Consider the following 15,254-nt stretch of genomic DNA (forward strand, 5'->3'; position numbering starts at 1 on the left):
TCAACAAGACCTCCAGATGTCACTGCATCCAGCTGTTTCTCATCAATTGGTTTTAACACCATTGCTTGTTATTTTTACACTTTTCTTTGTTTACAAAAACCACAACTTTTTACACAATGTCTCCTCAGGGCTAATAAGGCCAAGCTAATAAATCACCTCTAAGGTTTTACCCTCTGTTTCACGTATGAGGGTATTGTCCTCCTTATGTAGTACTGGAGCTTTATTTTGTCATTCCTAAAACAAATATATCTTGAGTTTGTCCATTCAGATCTTATAGAAAAAGATAAACTGCATTCTTGCGGAGATCAAAGTCTGCATAGCTTTTGTTGTTGTCTCTTTTTTGGACTTACTGGATGTGATTAACACAGACCACATATGCAGAACACATGTGGTTGCTTATTGCTGACATAAACTTTGCTAAAACTGTTTCTACATAAAACTAAAGAAGAAAAAATGTTCCAATAGTCACCATATTTCAAACATCTGTTTTTGCCATCCTCTCTACGTCATGCAACTTTATTGTTCTCTGGAAACTTTATTTAGTATTTTACTGAATCATTGGGTTTATCAAGAGTACTTTGCACAACACCTTTTTCCCTTGTTTATTTTCCAGTCAGTGATACGATGAAGTGACTTCTTGGAGTCCTTCCTCCTTGCATTCTGGGAGGTGGGGGAGTTCAAGCAAAAGGAAGTCTGGCCGGAGAGAGTGATGAGTATCTGAGCTGGCGTGGCGGAGAGAGCAACGCAGAGAGATGAGGGGAAACAGTTCGGGAAAACTGCAGAAAGGCTGTTGCTGTGTCAGGCTTTAGCTTTAGATGATACTTTTCAAATGTGACACCTCCACCACCTCATCCTGTGGTGATTGTGTTTTTGAGATCATTCATCCAAAAACGGGACTTGTTTGGATGGAATAATTAGAACATCCTAAATGGCAATCATCCTGGTTATGAAAGCACTTCAGGACTGGTAAGAATTCTTATTTATACTTAAAATTATCCATAAAAATATACAAATATATATTCAAATTTTCTAATCATAGATTGTAAAAGCTGTGATATTTTCTCATATTGTTTGGTGATAAATGTTATACTGTATAAGGGGCTGTTTGTTTATTTCTTGTCATTAGTTTTTTTTTTTTTTTGTGTTGTTTTTCTTTGCTTTGGTTTCATTTTGTGTTCATCTCCTATCCCTCTTATTAGAAACATGAAGCAAAAATGAAAAGTAGAGGATTGGTTGGCTGTAATGTAATGCTCTTCAACCTTTACAGTAAACCTAGACACGATCCCTTCTTTGCTTTTATAATAAAAAGCAGGATTCCACTGCGATTAACTTGTGCCTGTTGGGAAATTTGGAAACTTTAGTTCTCATTATTAATTCGAACTTCTTGATCGACCGCATATCATCTGTCTGTGGTTTCTCATTAGTTTTTAACCCTTGTGCTATCCTACCCCTCCCTTACATTGACATGTTCTCCCTACCATGACAAAGGTGGATAAAGGTGGAAAGATTTCATGTAATCCATGGACACCAGTGAAGATCACAAATCATTGAAGAAAAAAGGTTCAGAGCACTGTCTAGTGGGTCTACATGACCCAACTCCCACTGTTAAAGTGCCTAGGATAGCACAAGGGTTAATGGGAAACCGTTCTGTTGTTTTACCAAAATGCAATGACGGATATTGATTAGATGCTTGAGCGAGTCATTGAGTAGGTATACCAACAGCCACTTATAGGTAATTGCATGTAGAAAGCACTTTGTCTTTTATCATTGCTTCCTGTGGGACCTGATAAAAATGCTGCAAGTGAAGGGAACCCATCTCTCCCTCAATTCATAGATCTTAAACACTTAAAATCTTTGTGAATCAGAAAAACATGGGGAAAAAAAGTACCATTTGAAAAAGACCGTATTTGTGCAAAATAAAATCAAATATGAATTTTTAGACATGTCTATTTTTTTAAAACCTTTGTTTTGTGTGGATATTTAACATTTCTTTGGTCAAAAATAAAGGAGAAAATTTAGGAATGTTCTGTTCAAATATATGAGAAAGCGGCAGGTGAGGCACCTGCACTCCGTGCCTCCCCTGCACCCAGCCTGTGACTGCAGGTGCCGCATGCGCTTTGCTGTTTTGGTCCTTCTATCGTCATAAAAGACGCTTTATTTTTAATTACTTCATTTGCTTATTTCTCGCTAACTGATTATATTGGTGCCAATTTGTAACCCATTAAGTGTTTTTTATCCGCCAAAAATACACGAGATGAGGCGCACACCTGCTACAAAGTAGAGATCCAAGAGAATGTGACACCATGGCAAAAGAATATTAGAATTAGTGATAACAATCAAGTGCAGCTGTCCAGTTTTTCTTTAATAATTGATACATAATTAATACAAACATATTTTCGTGCACACTAATTTGCGTGAATTTTTTTTATCACACAGAATAAAAAGGTATAACTTTAAGGTGGTGTCGACTGATTCAAACACAGAGTTTGCTTATCGCCTGCAGATATAAATCCGGGGTTCCTGTTCTTTTTCTTGTGGCATCAGTGCTTTCTGCAGCTGCTTCCAATTGCAGTTGGGATTTGGTCTGAAGCGAGAGTAAAGATGAGTCAGGAAAAATTTCAAGATAAAAAAATTAAGGATTTTCTTTTTTTTAAAACTCCTGTGGTTAATTGTGGATTGTTGCAAGCCATCCGATTCGGCGGTGACAGTGACATTATTTAGGGAGTATTGCCCAGGCTTGCCTACAGTCAGCCATGGGTGAAGATCATTCAACTATATTCACACACTTTCTCACATTTACAGTATGCTTTCATTTCGATGTCCTTTGCACCCTAAAACTGCTGTTTTTCTTGTTGCATTCTCAGTGTCACCACTTCTTTTGAGTCACATTTTACGGCTTTGTAATTAAACGTAAGGGTTTTGCATTTTAAGAAATGTTACCAAATCCCTTAGGCCAAAAAGAAAAAGTTGATTATAGTTGCATTAATAAACATTTACTATTTGAGGACTTGCATGTCTTTTAGAGACCAAAAAAACATTTATTTACTTATTTGTAATGTTGCAACTTGAGTTTTTGATATCCCTCAGAAAAAAACAAGAACTGACCTTAAATAATGATGTAGACTGTTCAACAAAAAAAGGTCAAACAGAGGATAAACTGATTTCTTGGCTGGAAACCTTAGGTATTTGTTTATAATCCCTCCTTTTTGGTTGTGAATCAAGACAGAAAGGGAATGCATCCCATGACAAAACATATATCAATGCATAGCTGCTGCCACAGCTTCATTAAATTGGCTTAGATGGATATGCAGTTGCCATAGTGCAAAATAACATGAACTGCTAAAAAATGCAATTTAAACAGCTTGTATTTTTTTGCATATACAACAAATGAGATCACTCCAAGAGTCCTCAATGGTGCTCCTGTTATTTGTGATAAGTGAAAAAACACTGCTTTCCGCCTTTTGTTAAACTGTCTGTGCAGGCCTTGTCCCTTAGTCTTGGCTTAAGTAGGAGAGGTAAACAATAAGCAATGGAAGAGTGCTTTGACGTGAGACAAATGCTTCTCTTCTGCTGTTTATGCACGACACAAATTCACTGAGCTAAAAAATGAAGAGGCTAACAAGACCGGAGGCGTTTATCCCTTTTGAGAGCACTCATTTGATGGGATAACATAGTTTTTGTGTTAACTTGTTTCTGTGTCATGAGATAAATTTCCAAAGCAGTTTTTCATCTGCTGTCATGTATTCATTCACTTCCTGTTCAACATTCATTCGTCTTGGAGAAACAAAACAGCAAAGACGAAATAACAGGAAAAACTCAGGTAACTTATACTCTTGTTTAGCTCTTTATTTGATATTTTCTCGTTTGTAAAAGTTAAAGTAATCCAAAGCTTTCATTAGACTGAGGGATTTATAACTGTAATTTAGAAGCGTAACCACATGTTTCTTAAAGATATGTCAACAGATTAATATTTCGTTTTTCAAAGGTAGTTGCTTTATTTGTAGTAGCATTCAGGAAACAGGGCAGTCTGGGGCACTCGGGAGCACTTTAAAAAAAAGCATGGGACTTGGATCATTTCCTGTTGATGACTGTCATCACGGTTGTCAGAACTGCGTTTCCTGTCAGGAAATGCCTGTGTTACATCTCATTTATGTGCTGCACGATTGTTTATAAGTGTTATATATAGTCTTGGTACAATATATTTTAACCCTTGTGCTATCCTAGGCACTTTAACATAGGGGAGTTGGGTCATCTCGACCCTCTAGACAGTGACCTGAACCATTTTTCTTCAATGATTTGTGATCTTCACTGGTGTCCATGGATTACATGAAATCTTTCCACCTTTATCCACCTTTGTCATGGTAGGGAGAACACGTCAATGCAAGGGTGGGGTCATCTAAGATAGCACAAGGGTTAATCTGCATCTTGGTCTAAAAATGTAATGCTGGAAATTATTTCCCTGTAATTGTTTGAATGCTATTTTAGTAACAGTTTTAGAAAAGACTTTAGTACTCCAAGTGAGGTTAACTTTCTATCATCTAGGCTATTTGGTATCTCCATTTAGTGAAAATTTTATTGTTGCCATGCAATAATTTTCCAGTGAAAAATGTTACCAAGACGTGTATGTGATTAAATATTGCTTTAGTAAACAAAAATGTTCCTTTCAGTAAGTAATTCTTTAAAGTTCCACTCCATTTTCTTATTTATTGTGAAAGCATTTCCAAAAGTCTTTTAATTTTTAGTTATTTTTTTATTATTTAATTATTACAATGCCGTAATTAACCGAAATCAAAGACTTGTGTTGTTTTCTAGGACAGTTTCTGCAGAGTGGCAGGAGTTTGTTAGAAATTGACCTGATTGTGGGTGGGACCATTGGTTTGATGTAAGCCTGGCCACATATCCCATCATCCCTTTGTTTTTCTGCCTTCCCGCTAGCTTACAGACTTTCACAACCCCAACCTGACAATTCTGGTTCTAGCCGTGCAGTTTGGAGCCAGATGCTAGCTCTAGGACAACGCAGACGTGTCTTTTTAGTTGTCTACAAGTGAATCCATCAGAATGGAGAAGAGCAGGAAGCTTGTGACCCATCAATTTTAACACCTACGTCACTGCTACAAGCTCCTTCCAATGATATTTTTTGTCTGCTCCTGATTCACAACAGTTTGAACAAAGACATACTCAGAAATGCAATTTTAAGCTTGATTTTCTTAGTATATGTCCTCCGTCATCAGTAAAATGCCACAAGAATATGTGAAAAACACCAAAAACACAATTTATATTGGAGTGGGTCTTTGAGATACAAAGGGTCGTTCTGTTATTCTTGTCAGTGTGTGCGAAGAAGTGATGTAGTTGTTTTTTGGTCCTGCAGGTGAACTTTACTGTTTTTTTTGTCTTTGCTGTTAGATGCACAAAGAAGACTTCCTGAACTTGTCATCACCCTCTTGTGTCTGAGAGACCCTGAAACTCCAAACCGTCTGAGCATCATGAATTACTCAAACAGCAGCGTTCCACTCTGCTACTCCAACACCAGCTCACCGTACATCCACGATCCAAATATCGGAGGAGTCCACTTCTCAGCCATTTTCAGCGCTTTGGGCCTCACCTCTAATCTAATCGCCGTCATTGTTCTCATCAAATCCTGCCAGAGGACCCAAAGCCGTTCACGCTCATTTTTCCTCATCTTCCTTGGTGGTCTTGTCGTTACAGACTTCATGGGTCTTCTAGTAACAGGCTCCGTTGTGATCTCCTTCTATGTGAACCATATTGACTGGCGTCAATCAGACCTGGGCTGCCACTTCTGTAACTTTATGGGTATTTCAATGGTTTTTTATGGACTGTGCCCTCTGCTTCTTGGAGCCACCATGGCTGTGGAGAGATTCATTGGAATCAACCTTCCATTTGCACGGTCCACCAAAACTGCCAAAGGACGGACGGTTTCCATGGTGCTGATGGTGTGGTTTTTTGCAGGCTGCATTTCTCTGCTGCCTCTGACGGGCTTCGGAAGCTATCACATTCAGACGCCCGGCTCCTGGTGCTTTCTTAACATCAGTTCAAAGACAAATGATTGGGCCTTCTCCCTACTCTTCTCTGTAGTTGGACTGACAAGCATTGCTCTGTCCTTTTTACTGAACACAGTAAGTGTGGTGACCCTGCTCAAAGTTTGCTGCGGACCGGACAGAACTCAGAGACGCCGAGACCATGAAGTGGAAATGATGCTTCAACTTATCTTGATTTTGGTCATTGCTACTGTCTGCTGGTGCCCCCTCCTGGTGAGTTCTTGTTTTGTTTTGTCTTAATGAGAGTAATACAGTATTTGTGACAAATGTTTTATTCTGATTTTCTTTCAAACTTAGTGAAGGTATTTACATGGCTCAGTCAGACCGCTAAGGATATGAATAACTTTTAGATTCACCAAATAGATTCAGCTAATGCCCCACCCCAAAGCTGAAGAATCTTTCTGATTGATTACTTTAAAATTATTGACGCACTGACCGTCTTAAACGATTTTTGTATTAGAAGTGGAAGCCACCGTTTTGTCACTGCACAAAAACACTGACAGAAGGAACAAAATTTGTAAACACAGAAAAGCTTTTTTTGTAAATTTCAGTAAATGATTTGTGAATTCTGCAAGTCTGTTTGCATAAAAGGAGTCTGCAAACCGTAGAACATTAGTATTGTAAAATATAGTAAAAACTCTCACAGCCTTTTCAGAGAAGAATGAAACACCTTCCCTTACTCAGCAAATCATCCACATCAATCTAGTATTATCTTCAGTATCCTCCTAACTCACACCAACTTATTTTTTTCTTTTTTTTAGGGATTTTTACCTGGTAAATATAAACTCTGCATCGTTTTACCAACATAATTACTGTCCTTTCTCATAATGTGTCCAAACTGTCTTCCCAGCATTTATTCTCCAAAACATCTAGCATGATCTATTCCTCTGATGGATTCATTCATGATCCTATCCATCCTGGTCACTCCCAAAAAGAACTTTGACATTTGTCTGTCCCCTGTCTCTTTTTTCCATCATTAGCTGCATTTCCACTGACTATGCAAATGCGCAAATTGGATTTGCGATAGTAAATTTGCCCATTAGAAACATGAAAATTTTGAAAAACCTTGCATTTATGAAAAAAAAAAAAGTTTTGCGCTTGGAGGAGGTGGTTTTTGAGTCCTATCTAAAATTGAAATATTTTACACAACTGCAATGGAAACACGTCACACAGCTCATCAAAAAGTTGAGTGTGTCATGCAGAATTAAAGGACCTCATCTCCTCCATAAAACCACCAACCATGATTTTCCAAAATCGCTTCACCCATAGCCGTTCTTATATAGAGGATGATGAACACTAGTCCTGTGGCAGAAATTTGAATTTATCTGCTGTAAATCAATGTACTGTTCATATCCATTGCACGTTTTTAAATGACCTATTGTGTGAGTTAATTTGTTTTTATTCGCTAATTATTATTTACGCACAGAAACTCTTTCTTGCAGCGGCTGACCTTCATTCCTCTCCATTCCAGAGTAAATTTCTACCGCTCAGATGTTCTTAAATCTGCTTTACTACAGATTAAGATGTAATTTGCAAACATCAAAGTCCACAGAGTTTGATGTTTAACATCATCTGTCAGTCTGTCCATCACCACATAAACAAGAAGGAGCTTAAAACTGATCCTTGGTGCAGTCCCACCTCCACCTTGAACTTTTAGAGAACTTTTTCTTTTTACTTTTCGATCCATGATGTTACATTTAATTTCCATGTACAACACCCGCTCTGCAAAACTGATTCTGTTAACAGTCCCTAAATCAAACTCGTCATAGAGTTCTTTATCTTTTCAGTCTGCAGCACCCAGAGACTATCTCTTAGATATTTTCTAACAGAAGTTTCATTCATAGTGCCTTACACTCCTTCATACATTATTTCTATAAGTTCTTTCCAACCTTTCTGACATACAAACCTTCCAACGTGTAGCAATACTGTTGAAAACCTGTCATCTTAATTGTCTCCTTAACTTCCCCTGAAAACCAGTGAGAGGCACCAATGTCTGTGAGTCAGTTCTGACCAACATTCACTTCAGTGATCACTGCAGGGAGGAACTGAGTCCCCGGCCTGTAAAACATCCATCCACCTATTCTTGTTTTAACACTGTAGTTTAGTCAGTGGCATGCCATTAAATATTAACTTCTGAGCATACATTAAAGCACATTTTAAGACGCATCATTTTCAGAAGTTGTACATTTTGTTTCACTGAGTTAAAGGTCATAAAAAAGGAAATAGGCAATGCCTCTGTCTTTTTGCATGAGCCATCTTACATTATACAGCGAACTTCTTTTCCCTTCTTTTCTTCATTTTTAGTGGCTTTATAACGTGAATACAGAAATATGGCTAGGGAGCTGCAGAAATGGCTGGACACTTTTATTTCTAAGAGTTTTTACAAAGAATCCTAATGATCATTTTAAAGAAAAATGTGGCTGTAACCTATACTTTTATGATTTTAACTATTTATGATTTTAATTATTTTAATAATTTTGTGTTATAGCTGTTTCATTCTTATTGTTTCTGTCTGTGTCTCCTGTAACTCCTTTTATTTTTCTTTCTCAAAAGGTCTTGCCTTTTGCCAGGCCACAGTTGAATAAAATATTGTTTTTTCTTAATTTGACTGGCCTGGATAAATAAATAAAGGTTAAATGATAAAAAAAAAAATTAAAAATTAAGAAGCAGTTAAAGATAAAGATGTTTCATAGTTTTGTCTGTCCTCTCTGAGTATTAAAATCTCTTAGATATCTTCTAACAGAATTTGAGAGCATTGCTTTTACTTTGACCTACCTCGGATGTTTCTAATCATCCGTGGTCTTGAATTGTTCAAGTCCCAATAAGGCATCAGAGACCTAAGCTCCCTTTTCCCCACATTCCTCTTTTAAGCTTCACTTCTCATTAGTGTTGCTGCTTTTCAGTTAATCTGAGTGTTCTGGTCTCACCCTACATCGCACAAATCTTTTTACGAAAAAACCCACTTTAATCCTTGAGCAAAAGTGAAACAACGCCTTTAAAGGAAATTCCCACCATTACCACTGTTATTCTTTAAACACAATGAAGCCATGTCCCTTCACAGATAGAAATCCAATACCAGTTAGCCTAATTGCTGAAATAATGCTTTAAGATAAGCCTTCCAATTACTTTAAACTTTTCATATAAAATAAAATATCAGTCATATTGTTGAACTTTACAGTTTCACCAGCGGAAAAATAAGAGGGAAAAGTGCATTTACTGTGTACAAAATAGTTTAGTAACTTTCTTAGCAAGCATCTCAACAGATTCTGTTACTCTTAAAAAATGGTATTCATTTCTGTGTTGACAAAATTTGTCTCTGTCCCCCAAAATGGCACCTTTCAGTGGTAAAAATAAGCATTACAGCACAATTCCCTGTTTCAATTTGAGCCACAAAAAAAACGAGGGGAAGATTTTTTGATGTCACAACTATCCAAATATGATGTTGTGCAAATTACTTCTAAACTTTATTACACTACGGACTACTTTTTTTTTTTAAAGTGATATCTTTAAGTATTGTCTCAGAATTGTAATTTGTTACACAAGTTTTTTTGTACTGTTTGGTCACTTTTTTTTTAAAGCTGCAGAAGTAGAAAATAGTCTAAAGTTAGTAAGGTTAAAGGAGAACTAGTGACCTTTGTGCTTAAAAAGGACTGAACAAAAATACTTCCTCATGCTTGCTTAATAAAAATAAGTATAAACTACTACATCTAACCTAACACATGACAACTCACCGTATTAGAAACAAAAAAACTAAACAAAGTCTTTGGGTTTTATGAAATTAAATAGAAAACTTTGTTCAGTCATTTAGTGTATGTCCAAAGTTACAAGCAGATAAAGGACTATTTTTTTCATAGACTAATGACTCAAGCGGTTCAAAAACACAATTTCACAAAGTTTTTTCTGGTTTCTAGTTTAAATATATTTTACACTTGATATCAGACAAAACCAACTTACTAGTAACTTTTCAGTATCATATAACAACTCGTTTTAAGACAATAAATCTTGAATATCTTGTTGAGTCATTTGGTCTTGGATACATCTTATTTTAAGTATTGTCTTTTTTACTTATAATTTATTAATAATTCTGATAATCGTATCTCAAAATCTATACTATATTTACATTACTTGTGCTAATACTTGTATAATTACACATATTTTAACTGGTCTTAAGGGAACAAGTATAAGCATGTATGTATAAAAATGTATCTACTTTAAATATATATATAAACAAATTCTCAATGCAAGCAATTTCAACATTCATTTTTGTCATTAAAGAGCAGGATTTCACTAAATAGTTTTTAAAAATCTTACCAAGAAAAATGAAACCACATTGGCAGATTTATTTTACCTATAGCAAGGAAAAACATCTCACATTCTAAATCTTTTTTAACTTACTTTGAGAGAGACATTTTTCCAGTGAGGTCCTGCTGCTTAACATTTTAGGCAGTCGATCTGTTCTAATCAATGAGTTACAGGACAAAAGTTTCATTCATAGTGCCTTACACTCCTTCACACATTATTTTTATGAGTTCTTTCCAACCTTTCCTACATACAAACCTTCCAACGTGTAGCAATACTGTAAAAAAACTTTCATCTTAATTATCTCCTTAACTTTCCCTGAAAACCAGTGAGAGGCACCAACGTCTGTGAGTCAGTTCTGACCAACATTCACTTCAGTGATCACTGCAGGGAGGAACTGAGTCCCCGGCCTGTAAAACATCCATCCACCTATTCTTGTTTTAACACTGTAGTTTAGTCAGTGGCATGCCATTAAATATTAACTTCTGAGCATACATTAAAGCACATTTTAAGACGCATCGTTTTCTGAAGTTGTACATTTTTTTTCACTTAGTTAAAGGTAATATAAAAGGAAATAGGCAATGCCTCTGTCTTTTTGCATGAGCCATCTTAAATTATACGGCTAACTTCTTTTCCCTTCTTTTCTTCATTTTTAGTGGCTTTATAATGTGAATACAGAAATATGGATCGGGAGCTACAGAAATCCTTGCCTCCTTAAACACAAGAAGATACTTGCCATAACATCCATAGCTCAATTACAGTAACTTCTGGTTTAAGTTATATTTTTCAGCTTTTTTTAAATGCATGTCCATTATTATTGTGAGTGTAACTTTAAGAAAAAAAAGGAATTTCATTTTAACTTTTTTGGCATGTGAAAAAAATTACAATTTAGTTTTTCAAAATGTTTTGCCTCTTGAGTGCAAAATGCTTCACATATAATTTTTTTTTTGTCCAGGGCACTTGATAGGCCCACACTAGATCATCTTTTAAGGGTTAGGAAGTAGTGAGCTAATTCGGACACAACCTTTGGCATAATCAAAATACATTCTGACATCAGTGTAGTACATAAAAGTTTAATCAGTGTCTTTTGAACACTGACACTTTAAGCCAATTTTCAGATTCAGCCTTAAGTAGGTCAGTGACCCTCAGTGTTCTGGCTTTTTTAAAGTGCCCTTATTCTTAATCCTTTTATTGTAAAAAAATATATACATATATCTGGAAGTAAGATTACTTGATCTCTGACACACCGGCTTTTGCTCCGTGTGGGTGTCGCCCATTTCATGACATCAAAGAGTCGATCACAAAAACAAACAACATCCGAACATTTGCAAAGATGGATGTGCATACGCTCATATAAAATGTGTTAGCCTGGGGATGGTGCTGAAAGCGCAGACCCCTCCTTGTTGGGGCTGTTCTCACTTGTCTACGTCAGCGGAACAGATCAAAATACTGCTTTGGGGTTTCTTTTTGTGAGGAATGAACATTATAATACACTCAAAAGCTCAAAATTTTGATTTAGCATGGCATGGGCCCTTTAAGCTGTATTCACAAAAGCAACAACCAATGGAAAAGGGTTAAAATTCTTCTGGGTAATCCAAAGATGACTGGGAGTCCATTGACTTTACGGCTACATTTGTAAAATTAGCAAAGAAAAATGTTTGAGTGTTTTAACTTAAAATATATTACAACTATCAAGCAGTAAAGCTGTTGACAGACCCAATGGTGCGTGTTAACATCTTCTGAATTTTACCTCATTCAGATTATGGACATTATTTAAAAGGTAATGTACATGTGAAGACATTTGTGTTAGGTCAATATAAACCTTGTTATAGAATCTAAATAAGGTCATGAGTCAAATCTGTTTTGTGCGTGTCTAAGTGTCATGGTTTACAAATCTTTTATCCTCAGGATGCAGAAAGAGACCATAAATACTTTTAAGTCTCATTCCCTTGTGACAGCTGTGTCACTCAGGTCATAGGTAGGATACCAAGTTTTATGAAGCTAGGATTGACCTACATTGTCAGATGATTTACCTTTATTGCATATTTGCATGACGGAGCCAACAGGAAGTGCTTCAGTTTTCTTTTCTAGTCTTCGTCTTAACATCATTAACAGGAAAGACACTGTCGGAATAATTGGTGCAACACTTAAATAATTTTAAAAAATCACAAACCTTGAAAAAAATATTTTATAACAAAATTGGATGTTTTACTTTTATAAAGTTTGTTTTTGAAAAAAAAGTTGCACCAAAACAAATGTTCAGATTAACTGTTGTATAAATACAAGTTTACTGAGTACAACAGAGGAACCACCAGTGTTCTTCCTGAGGAAATCACCCTAAACTATAACAAACATTTTTTAGTAATCTTAACATAGAAATCCACCAGTTTTTTCACACAAATGGGTTTTGTACACATTTGTCTGACTGAAAAACAATTGTCAGTGAGCTTGTATTTCTAAAAGACTTTTGCCTGAAGTGATCTCATAAAAGGCTAAAATAGTAAAGGATTTCATAAAAATAGTGGTACAATCTGATGCATAATCATGTTGTTGCAACTTTGTTCAAGGATATTCAACATGTGACTTTGTTTTTGCTAACTAATTTTTTCCTTTTTTGTGATTCTTCTTTCTCTTCCTAACTCCTTTGTTTTGTTCCTTCTTTTTAATCTCTTCACTTTTCCCTCTCTTGTTTTTTTAATTTTTTTTTATCTTTTTGGCTCTTTTTCTCTCTTTTTTTTCGACATCGTCTTTTCTCAATCCCTCTAACATCAGATCTTCATTGCTCAAAGTGCCCTGTCCAGGAAACCTCCTGAGGCCAGGTACCTTCTCCTCTGGATCCGCTTTGCCACCTGCAACCAGATCCTTGACCCGTGGGTTTACATCCTTTTCCGAAGGTCGGTTCTACAGAGATTACGCCCTCGCGTGGACTGGTCCAGAAACTCTATGATGAACTTATACCCATCTTTCCAAGGAACTATTCGCAGGTTCACTCAGCCTTCAGTCCAAAGCAACCTGGTCCCAGACGGAATGGTGGAGTCAAACTAGATACCCACAACTAGCAGAGCTCAAGTGATTAGTTGGATTTAGGGCAGATTCTGTATAAGTGTCTGAGTCAGGGTAATCCAAACCAATGTCATGAGACAACTGAATTTGGGGATATTTTTAATATTTAATTGTATTTACCTTTCAGTATTTAAAACAAAATATTATCAGAATAGGTTAGATTGCATCAAAGAAAAACATTTTAATCCGACAACTAGACAATCTCAGCCGTTTTTAAGAAAAACATCTAGCTTTTTTTTATATAATTGTTTATAACATGAAGTAAAATACTTCTCAATCACTGTTTTCTGAATTTCATTATAGGAAACTGGATGGCCATCACTAACATGGCAGTGAAAAAAATGGACAAATGCACTGAAAGCACGGTTTGCTGTTTCATCAAACTGCATGTTGATTTTTGTTTGTTTCATCTTTAGTTCTTTTGGGGCTTTTGCTAATTTTAGAAATAGGAATTTCTATGACAATATAATATTTTTTCTTTATTTTTAATCATAATTTTTTGTTGTTAAATTTAGGTAATTTTCATGTTCTAATAGTCAAAGAGGAATTTTGTCAAAAGATTTTTTTTCTTGCTGCTAAGGATTTATTGGTTTTTAAATTTCAAGGGTGGCCTTAATTTAAGGGTGGTGTTAAAAAAAAGAAACACAGAATTATTTTTTTTAGAAATAATGTAAAATGTTTTAAAGTTTTTTATTGTTGGTGTAAGATGAAGATCTTCTTTTTATAAAGTGACTTTTATGCTTCCTTTGTCTTTATGAGCAAACCTGGTCTTCTTCCTTACCTGACATGCCTCCCTAAACCATCCATAACTGTGGCCTTGTGTTTATGGTCTGTCTTTAGTAAACCTTACACCAAGTCAATTGAGTAACATCAATAAAAAGCATCTTGTTTTAGCCTGATGCAATGGTTGATTCATCATCATAGCTTGTTGCATTCTTTTAACCTTTTATTGCTCAAGACAGTCTCCTTGTTTTCTCATTTATTTCCAGGATTTGTGACTGCAGAAAGGGTTAGCTTGTTAGAGGCTTGTTAGAGGTTAAGACGCATCCGATTTAGTTTGTCTTGACAGCTGTCATTTACGAAATGGGTAAAAACCACTGAGATATGACTAAATAATAATTGTATCCTTTGAATAGAAAATATTCAAGATGACGACACAAATCAAAAACCAGCTTTTAACAGTTAAATAAATGACTGCTAAAACAAAAAAAAAAACAGTTTAATACTTAGATGTTCTGCTTACCTGGGGCTCTGGGGCCTCATTTATAAAACTTTGCGTAGGATTTGCGTCAGAAGTGGCGTACGGATGAAACATAGGACGTGCGTACGCACAGAAATATTCGGAGTTATAAAACCGTGCGCACGCACATCCTACGCATCTTTCCCTTTATAAATCACAACCGATTCTAAATGCAGCGCAGCTTTTGCGGCTACATGACACGCCCATAGTTGCCCATAAATAGTCCGTGAAACGCCCACAAATTAATATTCATGGCTTGCTAAATCATGGCAAACACAGAGGGGAAATCAAAAAAACGTAACTTCACTCAATGTGAAGTAGAAGTTATCGTTGGCGAGGTGGAAAAGAGGACAAAAGTGTTGTTTGGAGGGCACAGTGTGAGCATCACTAATGCCAAAAAGGCACGTGAGCGGCAAACGGTGGCAGACGCCGTAAATGCTGTAGCCTCACAACCTCGGACCGTGGTTAAATAAAAAAGAAATGAAAGAAATGATCGGACATCAAAGTCGAGGCAAAAAAACGTCTAGCGCTGCATCGGCAGAGTGTGTCCGCCACGTGGGGGGGTGGGGGTGGGGGGACCGGAGCTGACCCCTCTT

General features: G+C 36.3%; 1 protein-coding gene across 1 annotated transcript; it reads left to right on the plus strand.

Annotated features, from left to right (window-relative positions):
* The first annotated feature begins 555 nt into the window (after nucleotides 1-555).
* tbxa2r (thromboxane A2 receptor) lies at nucleotides 556-14,333 on the plus strand. Its single transcript, XM_020702326.2, has 3 exons — nucleotides 556-966; nucleotides 5,404-6,269; nucleotides 13,128-14,333. Exons 2-3 carry the CDS (start codon nucleotides 5,484-5,486, stop codon nucleotides 13,398-13,400), a joined length of 1,059 nt encoding a protein of 352 aa, XP_020557985.1. The 5' UTR covers nucleotides 556-966; nucleotides 5,404-5,483; the 3' UTR covers nucleotides 13,401-14,333.
* The last annotated feature ends 921 nt before the right edge of the window (nucleotides 14,334-15,254 follow it).

The sequence above is a fragment of the Oryzias latipes genome, chromosome 4, assembly GCF_002234675.1.
Source record: "Oryzias latipes chromosome 4, ASM223467v1".
In the NCBI taxonomy this organism is placed as follows: Eukaryota; Metazoa; Chordata; class Actinopteri; order Beloniformes; family Adrianichthyidae; genus Oryzias; species Oryzias latipes.

What these genes read in the sequence shown, in the direction of transcription:
- tbxa2r (XM_020702326.2), top strand. Translation starts at nt 5,484, where the DNA reads ATGAATTACTCAAACAGCAGCGTTCCACTCTGCTACTCCAACACCAGC. An exon ending in TCTGCTGGTGCCCCCTCCTG is followed by an intron (nt 6,270 to 13,127) that starts GTGAGTTCTTGT and finishes CTCTAACATCAG; the next exon opens with ATCTTCATTGCTCAAAGTGC.